The following is a 15463-nucleotide window of genomic DNA, read 5'->3' as shown; positions in this document are numbered from 1 at the left end:
GCTCTTCAGGATTCAACGGTGGCACCTCAACCACCCGCCACAGAGCCACCTTCAGGGGCTGCCAGAGAAATGACGGCACCTGCCAATGCCCCATCCTGCCTGGGGTGGCAGAAGCACCACACTCGGCCAGTTTCCGGAGCCAGCAGGGACATCTCCCTCCGGCTGCCTGAGCAGCACTCCCTCCCTCCCTCCGCAGGCACTGAGCCTGCTCCTTAGCGGCCACAGGAACAGAAGAGCAAAACTGTAGTTATGTGGCATCCTTGTAGGATGCCCAGAGCCACTTTATATGGGAGATGGGCAGCATAAAATAGAAAGGAAGGAAGGAAGGAAGGAAGGAAGGGCAGCACCTCCCCCTCCCTTTTTCAAAGGGTCTTTCCCCGCCCTTTCCCCTCTCCCTCCCTCCCTCCCTCCCTCCCTCTCCATCCAAAAAGTCCTCCAACGTCCTCAAAAAAATCCTTGTGCGTTGTTTGGCCTAAAATACAGGGAGTCCTTGACTTACGACCACAACTGAGCCCAAAATGTATGTTACTAAACAAGACAGGTGTTAAGTGAATTTGCCCCATTTTGCGACCTTTCTTGCCCCAGTTGTTAAGTGAATGTTGCAAAAGGGGATCACATGACCCCACGACTCTGCGACTGTCATAAATATGAGTCAGTCACCAAGGGTCTGAATTTTGATCGTGTGACTGGTGTGAAAAACGGACTCAAGGCCCTCTTTTCAGGGCTGTTGTAACTTCAAATGGTCACTAAATGAATGATCGCAAGTCGAGGACTACCTGTGTATGTAAGGAAACGGGGGAGGGGGGGGCAACTTCACCTGTGCATGCCCAGCCCAGCCCCGCCCGTCTCACACCTGGTGGAGCCACCCCAGGCACCCTGCACACGGGGGGGGGGGGGGGGGGCACTGTTCCAGCTTCTGCTACAGCCCCTCCCCCCCAAAACTCCCCCAGCTTGGCCCAAGCTATACCCCTCCACAAAAAAAGGGGGCAGGTTGCAGCCTCGGATCAGGATTTCTTTCTCCTCCTTTCTCACAGAAGTCGGCGGTTAAACAGCCAAAATTATAGAACACAACAGTGCGAACTGGGGGGGGGGGGAGGTACCCCATTCATCACAGAGTTTGTACCGTTATACAAAGAGCGGCAAAGCACAAAAGGCCAATTAACGCTATGAGCTGCAATCCGTCTTAAAACTTAACCGAGTTCCATACATTTTGCTCAGCAATTATACCCAAACGATTTTCAAATTACTCATGTGATTGTTTCAGCATAATTACAGGCGCCTGAATATGACCCATATTCTTTACAATAAGTGCCTTTTCCCTTTGGAAAAGCAGAACGTGCAGATTTCTCAGCCCTCCCTTCCACCCCACCACCCTCCGTCCCACCACCAGGCTACCCCCTTACAAAGCTGATCCCACGGAAGAATGGAATGCCTGGGGGAGGGGGCTGCCTGTGAGCAAAGCCTTCCTCATTCTGCCCTGTGCCCAGACTGTCCAGCCCTGGAGGGAGCGGGCAAGGGGGGTCCCCTCTGCCCAGGGAAGAGCAGCTCCCACCCAACTTCCTGGGGTTCGTTAACTTGGGCTGTCATCATGTCAGCATCTTCCCGAGGTCTCCGGGGGAAGAGCAAGAGCCTCTACAGCCCTCTCTAAGCGGTTTACAGAGTCAGCCTGTTACCCACAACCATCTGGGTCCTCATTTTACCGTCCCGGGAAGGATGGAAGGCTGAGTCAACATGGAGCTGGTCAGGATCAAACTCCAGGCTGTAGGAATGCCGTTTATCCTGCAACGCTACGCTCTGGCCACTGTGCCACCGCTGAGAAACGGCAGGAAGTCCCCTCACAGGAGTCTGGCTACCCAGTTCAGGATCCGGCCGTGCTGCAGCTAGAAAGGGCCCCCAGCGTAAGACGACCTTCGGAGAGCTGAGCAAGAGACCCACCTCTTCCTCTTCCTCCAGCGAGTTCATCTGCTTCAGCTTCTTGGTCCAGTATTTAGCTTCTTCCTCAGGAATGTCTGCAGAGGAGCAAAGTGGCGCCAACCTTGAATGCGGGGAAGGCCCACCGTGCAAATGTCCAGCCCCCCAGCCCTGCCCTGCCCTGCCCTCCCACCCCCAGCCAAACCCACGTCTGAACAGCCTTGGCATCTGGGTCGAGGGCGAAGGCCCGTCCTGGGAAAGCGGTGAAGAACCTCCGTGCCGCTCCCCTGGGACAGATGGGACGATGGGAGGCTGGTCATGGGGAGGGGGTGAGGTCAGTCCCAAGGGGCTTCCATAGTGGAGAAGCCTCCCTTTCATCTCCACTGAGGCGTTTCTGGCACCAGAGATGCTCCAGGCCCCTTAAGGTCACATTCCCCATGGACAGAATCTTCCATGGCTTTTAATCGTCTGCTTTTTAAAAATGTAAGCTTCTCCTTTCAGGACTGTATTTTGGGGCTTATGGAGTTGCTCTCCTTCTCCTTTTGCAATTAAGGGTCTGGTTAGCAGAAGGACCTTTTTCTTCAGGTTCACTCTGGCTGCGTTGTTGCATTTTACATTTTAAGTAAAAGTCTTCCCTCCGTGTTGCCTTGGGAACTGTATTTTGAGAAACTAACAGATGTAAATAGATAAGCAGCGTAGACCTCTCTCTCTCTCTCTCTCTCTCTCGTGCACAGGCACAGAGTTCGGTTGCCCAAAGGACGGATTTCTTGGCACTGCAAATGTTGGGCTGCCCCTTGCAGGTCTCCCCGTTGGCAACCGCTTCTCTTCTCCGGGAGCGCCCAGCCTGGCTTTAACGAAGGCTCCCTCTTCCGCTTCCCAACTTAGGCCGAGGAACGGAAGGAATGAAAACCCCACCAAGCAGAGGCCCCGGGCAGGATGAGGGCCGGCCAGGAGCTGCCTCCGGACAGAAGTGGCACCTGCCATTGTTCTCCTGACAGCATTTTCAATAACGAGACTGGGATCGCTGCCGTGAACAGGGAGCTCCAAAACCAGCCAGCCTAGGCTTCTGACTGGGCTCAAGAAGAGGAATAGAAATTGCAAGGCAGAGCAGAGCCCCCCAGGCCAGACACAGCCCAGATTCAGAGGCCTCTTCCTTCAGGCTAACAACTTCCCTACCTATAAAAGTTTCCTAGCAAAACTTTGGCAGAGCACAGAATCAGACCGGAAAGGATCTTGGAGATCATCTAGCCTAACCCCTGCCTGGTGAAGGAATCCGTTGTTGCAGCATCCTAACGAGCGGCCACGTCTCATGAGGGAGAGTCCACTGCACGGTTGACGGGCTCTTCCTGTGGGGAAATTGCCCTGAAAGTCCCACCAAAGCCAGCCTTCTTGGGATTGAAACCCCGGGATTCTGCCCGCCCTGGACGGAATGGCCCCGTGAGACGTTCAACAACAGTTATGGCGCCTTCTCTGGGCTCAACTTACCCAACAGGTACAAAATATGGTTTTTTTTTTAATGTAATGATTTATTAACAATGTTTAACGGTTACTGTGCTTTGTATTATGATTGTTGTGGCTTATTTTTAGTTTCATCTACTGTAAGCCACCTACATCCACTCCAATAGGCAGCCCTGAGCCTTATGGTTGAATGCACGTAAGTTCATCGGTCAATCCATCCATCTTGCTCCCCACAAGTTTTTCCTTCCACGTAACTCCCCCCCCCCCGTCCTCTCTAGGCTGCTCTTCCCCGGACATGCCCCCACTGGCCAATGGCTTTCCAGAAATGCAGTGTCCAAACTGGGGGCAAAAATCCACACGTGCCCCCCAACCAATGCAGGATGAAGGAGCGATGACGACCCTTGATCTGGCCGTGACGTATCTGTTAATGTCCTATAGGGTGGCTTTTGCTTTCTTACAGCTGCATCAAACTAGTGGCTCAGACTCAGCTTGTGACCCACTAAAACACGGGTTCTGTTTGCAGGTGCTGCTGCCTGGCGCACCTTCTGACTTTTACTACCCAAAGGGACCGGGCAGGGCCAGTCTAGAGAAAAGAAGGGGCGACCTGGTAGCAGAGTTCCACTATCTGAGGGGCTCCACCTGTTCTCCAAAGCACCTGAGGGAAGAACAAGAAACAATGGGTGGAAACTAATCCAGGAGAGAAGCAACCTGGAATTAAGGAGAAACTTCCTAGCAGGGAGGACAATTAGCCAGTGGAGCTGCTTCCTTCCAGAGGTTGTGGGGGCTCCATCACTGGAGGCTTTGAAGAAGAGGCTGGGCAGCCATTTGTCTGGAAAGGTCGAGGGTCTCCTGCTTGAGCAGGGGGTTGGACTGGAAGACCTCCAAGGTCCCTCCCAGCTCTATTCTGACTGATCGATGGGAGGATTCGGCGTGGCTTCCTCATCTAAGCCAGCCTGCTGACTTCTGCCTGTTTTTCCAACTTGTCAAGACCCTCCGGAATTCTGAGGGGGCCCTTCAGTGGTTTCTGCCTCTCTTTCTTTGTGAATCTGAGCAGATTCGACAAATGCAGGGCCCTGATCCAAACGTGCATCAGGCAGCCCAGGGCCTGGGATGCAGAGCCAGAGTTTGCCCCTCCAGGCAAGGAATCCACCCAAGGGAAGGGCAGCCCAGGCCCAGGTGATCGTTTCCATGGGGATTTAAGGGAACTTTTGCTAAGGTCAAGATCCAGGCCACCCTCCACCTTCCTGTCGCCAGCTAGAGCAGGTGATCAGCTTGGCTAACCCCTGCTGGCTCCTGGTCCGGATTCTCCCCAATCAACAGCTTCATGATCCATTCGGAAGTTTTGCCTGGCTCCTCACTGCTGACAATAAAAGCAGGGCTCCCCCCCTGCAAACCTCTGGCATTCCACGAACACGGGTGGGGGGGGGGGACACAGGACTCTGAGATGGCCCCCCCATGAGCTCCTTCGAGACTCCTGGACAATTGGTCTGGCTGGAGACTGCAACTCCTTCATGCCCTCCGGGGACTCCTAACTCTCTCGTTTCCTGGTCCCTTCTGGTGATCCTGCCCAGCTCCGTTGGGATTCTTGGGGGAGAATACGCAGGGAAGCAGAAGCCCTCCTCTTGGCCCTTTCCTTCTTCCTCTCCAGCCCCTTCCCCCTTGCAACAGATCCCTCCCTCCCTCCCTTCCATTAATTAACCGCCCATCTTATCACAAGGTAACTCTGGGTGGTTTACAGTAAAAGATAAAATATTACAAAACCTATACACAATACAAGTTAAATAGTAAACTTTTTCTGACTCGGACTACTGATCCAGCCAAAACCTCCTTTTTTCCCTTGCTTTTATCTTCCCTCATGAGCATCTGCTCCAGTTGTGCCTCAGCCTCTCACTCCTCCTTCCTACAAATATTTCCCATTTGCTGATGTACCTCCTTGTTTAACTCCACCCACCTTCAATTCCTGGGCATGTTTCACCGAGATTTCCTAAACTCCCCTCCCCACTTTCTTCCCACAGGGGGACATTTCCGGCATCTTCTTCTTGAGAAGTTTCCAGCTGTCCCATCCATTCTTCACCTGAGGATTTCTACCCGAGGATCCGGCTGAAAGTGGCTCTCCTGAAACCTGGTGTGATTATGATTCAGTGTCTTATTCCGTAATCTTCTGAACCTCAAGATAACCCAAAGATATTTTCTTCCCAAAAGGCACCTGGACTTTCTTGGGGTTTTTTTTCTTTGGAGAGGTTTTGCTTCTCATTCACGAAGCTTCTTCCGTTCTGACTGGTGGGAGGGGGGGGGAAGGATTTATATTCCTTGTAGTCACCTGGTCCTTGGCACTCTGACCTGGGTGACTGAGACTCTCCATAGACATTTAAATCTCAAGGTAACTTAGTTCTGGCCTCCGGAAGTTTCCACTGCTTTTATTTCTTTCAACCAACCTCCTCACTTAAGAGCAGACCGAGAGGAGCCGATTCCTCCCTTTTCTTCAACCTTTGGGAAAGTGAAACTCCTGCTGACAGTTGTCCTTTATGGCTCTTTCCCTGGAATTTAGTCCTAGAAAGGAACCTGCCACTGAATGCCCACCATCCACCCTCAGGGAGAAAAGCTCAGCCACACTCACCAAAAGGCAATTCGAATCTCGTGTCCAGCAAAATCTTGTGCGGTGTTGGGTTTTTGGTGCCGCAGACCTCCTGTCCGTTCATCAGAACCTCGGCCTCCAGGGTGGACCACTCCCCGGGACCTTCCTGAAGTGGGGAGAAGGCTGGCATGAGAGAGGCTCCTTCGGCAGACTCAGCCAGCAGGCACCAAAGGCCGGAGGAGAACAGAGGGCATCAGCGAACCCCCTCGGCCTGGCCGGACATTCGCTGCCCTGCCAGCTGCTGTCCGGATGTCCTCTGCCCATTCCAAAGCTGAATGAGGCGTCTTCTCCAGGCCATGGAAACCAATTCACGAAGGCTATTCTGAATCTCTTGACCAACCTGTGATTCAGTCACAGTTGCCCCGAAGGTGGTTTTTCCAAAAAACAATTGGACTTTTGTGTTTTTTTTCCTTTGAAAATGTTTCACTTTTCATCCAAGAAGCTTCTTCAATTCTAATTGACTGAAAAACTGAACTAATTGCTTCTGTTCTCCACCAGTCAGTTAGAACAGAAGAAGCTTCTTGGATGAGAAGCGAAACGTTTTCAAAGGAAATAAAAAACAAGGAAGTCCGGTTGCCTTTTGCAAAAAGCACGTTTGGGATCAACCCCCGTTAAAAAGAGTTGAGAAAGGGGCGCCCTTCCCAGCACCCCCCTGCCCTGCCCTGCCCTGGGGGCACCTCTTTGCTCAGAAGGAAAACCCACGCGAAAAGAGCGGGCAAAACCCACACAGCTGGGAAAGGCCAGGTTTAGCCAAGTCTGGGGAGGGGACGGGAGGGGAGAGGGGGAGGAAGGGGGGCTGTTTCAGTCAAACACAGGCAGTCCTTGACTTAGTGTTCACTTAGTGACCGTTCAAAGTTCGAAGTTGCAATGGCACTGAAAAAAATGAGTCATGGCCATTTCCCCCCCCCTTATGACCATTGCAGCCTCCCCCTGGTCACCTGATGAAAAATCAGCCACTTGGCAACTGACTCATACTTATGACTGTTGCTATGTCCCAAGTCACATGATCCCCTTTTGTGACCTTCTCACAAGCAAAGTCAATGGGGAAGCCAGATTCACTTAACAGCCGTGTAACTAATTGCAGTGATTCACTTAATAACTGTGTCAAGAAAGGTCACAGAATGGGGCAAAATTCACTTAACAAAACTCTCACTAGCAACAGTTCAGTTGTGGTCATAAATCGAGGACTCCCTGTATTTCAATGCCTCAATCTTGACCCAGAGGAGCCTCAGAAGCGAAGGAGGTGCATGGACACCCGGGGGAGGCGGGGGGAGTCCTCAGGAGCCGGACGTGGTTAAGCATTGGGAAATACAGGGGGTCTTCAACTTACGACCATAATTGGCAGCAGAATTTCTGTTGCTAAGCAAGGCAGTTGTTTCAGGGAATTGCACCGGATTTTACAACCGTTTTTCTCACGGATGTTAAGTGAGTCCGGGTTCCCTTGTTGGGCTGGGCTGGTGGGAAGCCGGCTGGGAAGGTTGTAGCTGGAGATCACGTGACCCTGGGACCCTGCAATCATCTTTCAGGAAGGCTGGTCGCCCAGTGCCTGAGTTTTGACCACAGGATTGTGGCAGTCGTAAGTGCGAGGACCAGGCGTAAACCACTTTCTTCAGTGCCCTGGTGACTTCAGACGGTCCTGGTTCAAGGGCTAAAATCCCAGGGAAGAAAACGGTCAAACATTTTTGAAGCTGCAGGGCCCAAAACCTCCGTTCAGGTTTTGATGAATCTGTACTAAATCCAAGTTTGGCCAAGCCCCCCCCTTGGTTCTCCGGCTGGGGCTCAGCCCCTTTCCCCCTTTGAGGTGTTCAAGCACCACCCAGGAACTAGAATTCAAGAGCAGGGGTAAGATTTGGTGCAGGAGGCATGGGGAGGATGGGTGGGATGCATGGGAGGTGCTGTGAGGGCTGGGGAGCCTGTGCAAGGGGTGCCCAAGGGTGCGAGGGAGGCATGGCAAGCGTCAGGGAAGGTGCAGGGGGGTACGAGGGAGATGCAAGGGTTGGAGAGGGTGTGCAAGGGTACGAGGGAGATGTGCAGAGGAGGGTTGGTGAGGGAGACACAACAAGGTTCATGGAGAAAGTGAGGGATGGGGAATGGCTGCTGAGCAAGTTGGAGACCTCCTGCAGAAGAGAAGAATGAAGCAGAAGTCCAGTGAAGTCACCCAGGAGAGAAGGTGGGCTGGGAGGGCGACTGACCTCATCCGACTGCCGGACGGTCTCCAGGGCAATCCAGGCCGTGCCCACCATGGTGTCCCAGATCAGCCCTTTGTTCCACACTTCCACAATCAGGCCCAGGTCCAGCCGGCTGATCTCGCTGCAAAGGCGGGGAGGCGGGGGGGGATAGAAGAGAGATGTCAGCAACCCGGGGTGGGGGCATGAGCTCCTCACCCTGGAGTCTTTCTGCCAAGGGCTCCCCCAAATGCCCATTTGGACCACGGGGCCCTCCCTGCAGGCAGAGGTCAACTTCCGACCTGCCTCTTTGGAAAACCCCAGCTGGGCCCAATGAATGGGAAGAGCCGGCCCTGCACTGGTGCTCCTTGGCCACTAGAGGCCGCTCTGGACCCAGAAATCCAAGGCTTCCTAAGGCAGGGCTGATGAAAGGAGGAGGAGGAGGAGGAGGAGGAGGAAGAGGCATCAGAGCCTCAGATCAAGGGCTCTGCCGGCCTTTAGCCAGGGTGGGGACAACCGTCCTCCAGGGAAAAGTCCAGATGGAGTTTTTAGAAAGGCAAAAAGCGCTTGGATTTGCCTCTGTAGCCAAACATTCACATCAAGTATTTTAAGGCCATTCGTTTTAGAGCCCACCCCGTTCACTCCGCCACAATTCAGGTGCAGCTCAGTTAGTTATATGAACTCACAAGTTAATTCATTGCTTTATAAAATGCAATGAATTCAGATCCAGACATGAGATTTCCCTAGCGCAGGGGTCAGCAACCCGCGTGGCTCTGGAGCCGCATGTGGCTCTTTCATCCCTCTGCTGTGGCTCCCCGTTGCTGGTCAGCTCCACAGTTGATAGGGCTTTCGGTTAGGACAGGCAGAGGAAAAAGGATGCTAGGAGGAGACTATGGTGGGGGAACCGGACTTCTGGTTGGCTCCAGAATTGAACGGGGGCTTCCGGCTAGGAGCCTTGTGGCTCTTTGAGTCTTTAAGGTTGCCGACCCCTGCCCTAGCCTGTTGCTGAGAGGAAGTCCAGATCCAGGTTTCTTGGTGCAGGATCACCAGAAGGGATCCGCTGCCGGGAAAGGCCTGGGGGCAGGGGGGCTTTGGCCAGAGCCTGTGTGCGGAGGGGAGGAGCTGGTCCCAGTGCTTCACTTACAAGAGAAAGTCCTGCTCCCAAGACGGCTGGGCCCCGTGAACGGCCACCGTGGTGCTCTTGACATTTTGCACCTTCAGTGTCACGTAAGTGTTGAATTTATCTGGACAGAGGGATATATTCTTTTCATGAGTCAAATACTGGCAACTCTTTGCCAACACAAAACAGAAAACTGTGCCCCGAGAATTTGACAAACGGCCCAAGAATAACGCTGGTTAAAATTGTGGCAAGCTTTTCCACCTGAATCATCAGAAAAGAGTTTGTGCGGATTATGGAAGGCTGAGAAAGACCTTCTGACATCATCCACCAGGGTCTCCTTCTGGGTGGGCTCAGGGGCCTTGGGAGGAGAGGGAAAGGTTGCAGTGGCTCCTTCTCCAGGGCTGGATCCAGCTGGTGGTGATGGTGGAGGAGGAGAAAGGCCATCCCGAGACCTCATTTGACGTCTACGGGAAGTCCTCACTTAATGACCAGCAAGTTCAACACAAAGCGACACAGTCGTTCAGCGACACATCACTTGAATGTGAGACTTACAACCTCACTTCCACCGCCGTCATTAAAAAAGGAAGGCGTTAAAGTCCACCTCAAAGGGGAGGGACCACTTTAAGTCGGGCTGCTGGCCAGCGGAGCCAAAGGGCGGAAGAGGGCCCCCATTTCCTTGGCCCGGTTGCCGCCAGTAAGCCTTAAGGACGTCTCTTCCCTCCCGCCTCCTTTTCCTCCAGTGGTGCCCTGGGCCTCCCTCACGCCCCTTCATCGCCCGGGGTTCCTCTCTCGCCCTCCAAGCAGTAATGAGGCCTCAGTCAAGCTCTGACCCAGAGCGACCCTGGACTCTCAGGGCCCAGCAAGTGTCTCTAGGGCCATTCCCCACGGCCAACTCCCCACGGGACAAGAGTTAACACTGATATCAAAGAAGTGGTGGAGTCATTAAAGAAAGGATGAAAAAGGAGGGACAGAATGAAATTGAACGACAAAAATGAATGCGCTTGTTTATTTTAAGTAATTAACCTGAATTGTGAAATTGTCCTGTGGTGAGTTGGCCGTGTCGTGTTGTCCCCTTCCGCCAGCAGGCGCCTGGGGCAGAGAGACCAAAGGGGTCCCGGGTCTCCTGCTCCCCGGGAGCAGAGCTCAAAGAGCAGCCCCAGAGGGAGAGAGGCCAGCATCCCCCAATTCCAGATCAGGCCACTGTCGGGGAGATGCACCAGGTCTAACGGCTGTCCCAATGGCCACCTTCAAATCCGTTCCCAAGGAAGGAAGACTGAACTCCGCAAGGGCCACAAGCACAAAGAGACCTACCCAGGTTCCCGGCTAGCTCAGGCTGGTGGGGGGAGGATGGGGGTGGCTTCCCTGCTCAGGGAAGGAGGCTGGAATATCAGCACCAGCCTTCTCCCCCCCCCCCTCGGAGGCCGATTTCCTGAGTGGGATCTGCAGAGCAGCAACCCCGGAGGCCATCAGAGCCTGGGGGACTGGCTCTGGGTCCAGGGCTGAAGCCACACACCCGACCCAGCCGGGCACGTCTCTAAGGCCGGAACCTTCTCCTAAAATGCCCAGCCAGGAGTTGAGAACACAAGCGAGGCCGGCCTGGAGTTCTCCTGAACATCCTCCTTGCCTGAGACGTTGGCACCAACGCCCACCCTCTTTCGTGGCCGAGCGGGCGAAAGACGCCCCTGCTGGGAACTTCTCCCACGGAGGGAAGGCCTGAAGGGAGCTTTCGGAAAGCCTGAGCACGCTATCTCTGGAAGCCTTCCAGGGGCCGAGTTAACTTCTGCACTTTATTTGCTAAACTCGTTGGCTGCCAGGTCTTCAGAGGAACAAGGATAAAAGCACACAGCAGCACGGAAAGCCACACGGAGCAGTTAAGCCATGGCAGAAAACAATGCAGAGCAGACCACAAATCCCTCCATCCCTCCATCCCCCGGGTGCCTTCGGGAAGGGCCATCCCGCCCAGAGCCCGGCCCCACTTCCAGAGGGAGGCTGCTGCCTCGGCACCTTCTCCCCACCCGCCTGGGGGTGCAGGGAGTCCCAGGCCGGGAGACCATCACCAAGACGGGGGGGGGGCAACTAAACCCCTGGTGGGCTACCACCCCAAAGCCAACATGCACCTACCTGGGGGTCCCTGTAGCTTTGCTTTCTTCACTGGGGAAAGAAGGAGGAGAGAGCACAAGGTCATTATTCCATGCCACAACACGACCCCTTGCTCCCCCCCTCTTCCTCCCTCTCTCTCCCTCCCTCTCCCTCTCCCCCCTCTCTCTCCCTCCCTCTCCCTCTCCCCCCCTCTCTCTTCCTCCCCCCTCTCTCCCTCTCTCTCCCCCTCCCTCTCCCCCCTCCCTCTCTCTCCCCCTCCCCCTCCCTCTCTCTGGGTGTTCCACATTGGGAGGGGAGAAAAAGGAGGAACACCACCCAGCAAGCTGTTCTCCCAGCCTCATCTCTGGCACAAAAGCATCCTGCTGACCAGGCTCCCCTTCGGCTCTGCCCCAACTCCCTCCAGAAAAAGTGGGGCAGAGGCCGGTTCAGAAAGAAGGGAACTTATGGTAACCTTAGAGACGGGGGGGGGGGGGGGGGAGTGATATAAATGGATTTATAACTGCTGTTAGGAAGAACGGAAGCCATTTCTTTATTATTCCTTCTTTTCTATCTCTTTTTCTTCGTTTGTGTTTCACTTCTTTCTCTATTACTTTTCTCTATTTCTCTTCTCTTTAACTTAAAATTTGTATTGTTTATACTGTGTGGGGAAAAAAAACCCTTAATACATATCACATACGTACGTGTGTAAAGAAAAACGGGGGACAGATAAACCCCAGGAATTGCCCCAAAGGGGCCCAAGCGCAGGACTGGAATTGCCCTGGGCCTCTAGCAGGGAGAACGGCACTTTCCCAAACAGACGGGATCCCTTCCCCACCCCCACCCCCCACCCCCACCCCCACTCCGTGAGATCCCTGGTGAGGAACAGCCTCTTCTGCCAGAGGGGCTACTCCTCTGGCCCCACACATCGGCCCCAGAAACCCCCCCCACTCAAGAGCAATCCTGGTCCACCAAGAGGGGTGGGGAAGGGCAGGAGGCTCCAGGGCTGCCATCCACCAGGCCAGGAAGCCTCCTGTGAGGAAAGGGACCTCCTCACTTCCCCGTTTCTCTGGCAGGGATCACCTCTGGCACTGGGGTGGGGCTGCTCTGGGGCCTGGGGGAGGCAGCGGCCCACCCCTTGCTGGCCCCGGGCACATTTAGGCCAGAGGGAGAGGCAGGGAGGGGGGGTGCCTGGGAGAGAGCCTGGCTCTCAAGAGAGCACAGCTCCAGATGTGCTTGTCCCCAGCACCTCCCGTCAGTGGCAAGGCTTTCTGATCAGCTTAAACCCACAGCAATGTAATCCCCAGCCTCCTGCTGCACACACGCACTCACACACACAAACGGGGAGGAGTGCATCAGGTGGCGGACCAGGGCGCTGCTGCACCTGGTGTCATTCCAGGTAGGCTGGCAGGATCAATTCCCCCGGGGCACAGCGGAGGGGGGGGGAGGAGGGGGGGAAGGCTGTGGCCTCCGAGGTGAGCTTGGCAGAGCCACCAGGAAGGAGGGGAGAAGAGCAGCAGCCGTCGGGAGGAGGGGGGAAGGGCAGCGGGTGTGCCTGGCACTGTGTGCCAGGATGCCACAAGGCTGCCGGAGAGACGAGCGCAAAACTCTCGGGACAGAGCCTGTGAGTCGCAAAGCACCAAGGCATTGAAGGAAGAGGCCTGCCAGGGCACCATCATGGCAACCGTGTGGTCTGGCGTGTTCAGAGGGCACCAGTTTGGGAAAACGGAAACAGAAGGCCTGGCAACACAAGAAGGCTCATGCCAACTGCTGCTGGGGAGGAAAGGTGCCAGGGCAGAGCTGCAGCCTGAACCATCTGCGCCCCTCAGTGCCACCGCCAGACCTATCCCATCACTATTCTCCACCCCACTGCTCTTCTGCCCCATTCTCCCAGAAGGCGGGAAGGAGGAAATGGGGACGGTGAGCAGGAGGGGACACTGGGCATCCAGTCTGTCCCCATTTCCTGCCTCCAGCTCTGCTTGACGAAGAACAGTGGATTCAGGAAGGAGGGAGAGGGAGGGAGGGAGGGAGGGAGGGAGGGAGGGAGGGAGGGAGGAAGGAAAAGGCCTGCCCAAGAGATTCTGCGTGGAGCAGGGTGGTGAAGCCCCATCCCACAGCCTTGCCTGCCTCCTGCCCTCAGCCAGAAGCAGCTGCTGGGGGAAGCAGAGGCTGCTGCTGGAGGTGGGGAGGCAATTATTATTGCAATTGGCCTAGAGAAGAGGGGCAAAGGGAGCCCCACAGCCTCCTCCCCCAGCAAGGGCCCTGTTGGCAAACCATCCCCTTGAGAAGCACCCGGAGGCTCCAACTGGTCCAGAATGCGGCCGCGCGGGTGGTGATGGGAGCAATGTGGCGCTCTCATGTAACCCCCCTCCTGCGCGAGCTGCACTGGCTCCCAGTGGTCTTCCGGGTGCGCTTCAAGGTTTTGGTTACTATCTTTAGAGCGCTCCATGGCTCAGGACCAGGGTACTTACGAGACCGCCTCCTGCCACCAATAGCCTCTCACCGACCAGTTCGCTCCCATAGAGAGGGACTCCTCAGGGTGCCGTCGGCCAAACAATGTCGACTGACGGCCCCCAGGGGGAGAGCCTTTTCTGTGGGGGCACCTACCATCTGGAACGGGCTTCCCCCGGAGTTACGAAACATCCAAGACTTACGCATTTTCCGCCGAGCCCTGAAAACATTTCTATTCCAACAAGCTGGTCTGGCCTAACTCTCCCTTTTTAATTGGCTTTTAAACTGTCTTTTAAATTGGGTTTTAAACCTCTTTAGATAAATTTGGATGTTTTTTAATCTTTGAGCCTAAATTACTTAATCTGTTTCTTAATAGTTTTTAACTTCTATATGTATTTATATTTATTATGGCTGTTCACCGCCCTGAGTCCTTCGGGAGTAGGGCAGTATAAAAATATGATTGATAATAAATAAATAAATAAATAAATAAATAAATAAATAAATAAATAAATAAATAAATAAATAAATAAATCTGCCTTCCCTCCGGGCTGCTTCTCGTCCTTTCTCCAACTGCAGGGGAGCTGGGCCTGGCGAGGGCCTCAGCACATAAGCCGTGCCCTGGGGGAGCCCAGACTCTTGCCAACCGAGGCCCGCAGCCAGGGTGGCCCAAAGAAGCTCCCACAGCAAGGGGCTCTCCTCCCCTCAGCAGCTCAGGTGCCACGCTGGGTGCCCACGTCTCAGGACGGAGGTGGCAGAGCGAAGAGGAACTTGTCCTTGCCTTGTCAGGCCTCCTTCAAAGCAAGCCCGGCTGCTGGGAAACCTGGGGGCATTTTGATTGGGGCAGCCGTCTGGAGGTCTTCTGCCACGACCTCCGTTTGGGATGGAGGGGGGTTCAAACCCTCCGCCCAGCCCACAGGCCTGGGATGTCCCTGGTGGCCTCCCAGCCTGGCTGCCAGATTGGGCCAGCTGCCCCAACAGACGCAGGCCCAGATATTCCACCTGGCAACCCTCAAGAGCCATTTGTGCGGCTTCCGTTCCTTTGGCAACCCACAAGAGCCACCATCAACCTCGAAAGCCTCTGGGAAGTTCTCTCTGCCCCTGTCCCTCGGTCTCAGGCCAAAGAAAATCCAGGTGTGCCATGGGGGGGATGTTTTCCTCAGGACCCAGTGATTCCTTCTGCAACACCCTCCCCCCCCTTTACTCCCTCCCCCACCCATCCCAAGGCCGGGTCCATCCGATTCACGCGTCACACGACCAAAGGCCTGCTACTTATTTCACCCCCAAAGTAACAGAATCTTCTCAAGCCTCCCTGGACCTTCCTTTCCCCTCCTCCCCGCTGGCCTTGCTCCAACCGTCCAGCACTCTACCTGTACGAAGTCGGAGCCAGTTTCTTTCTCCTGCACACCTGTAGCGTACCTGGCTCCATAGCAGCAACTGCGAGGGGGATCTTGGAGCCCTAGTGGACAATCCCTTAAATCTGAGCCAGCCGTGTGCGGCACCTGCCAAAAAGCCCAATGCCATCCTGGGCTGCATTAACGGAGGGACTGAATCAAGATCAGGTGAAGTGATAAGGCCACTTTATGAGGCCTTGGTAAGGCCACACTTGGAATGTTGCATCCAGTTTTGGTCGCCACAATGTAAAAAAGA

The 15463-nt window shown here is 54.8% G+C and overlaps 1 protein-coding gene across 1 annotated transcript in view; it reads right to left on the bottom strand.

Annotated features, from left to right (window-relative positions):
• UNC13B (unc-13 homolog B) overlaps positions 1–15463 on the bottom strand; it is a 146854-nt gene that overhangs the window by 113851 nt on the left and 17540 nt on the right. Inside the window, 5 exon segments of the mRNA XM_070938998.1 lie at positions 1936–2009; positions 5987–6110; positions 8197–8314; positions 9314–9413; positions 11411–11440. Coding sequence (XP_070795099.1) covers positions 1936–2009; positions 5987–6110; positions 8197–8314; positions 9314–9413; positions 11411–11440 — 446 coding nt within the window.

This window comes from Pituophis catenifer, unplaced genomic scaffold (genome assembly GCF_029215685.1).
Source record: "Pituophis catenifer annectens isolate HBS135680 unplaced genomic scaffold, rPitCat1.0.hap2 SCAF_2, whole genome shotgun sequence".
Lineage (NCBI taxonomy): Eukaryota > Metazoa > Chordata > Lepidosauria > Squamata > Colubridae > Pituophis > Pituophis catenifer.
Note: the sequence above shows the minus strand (reverse complement) of the source record. Positions and strands in the feature narration are given on the sequence as shown.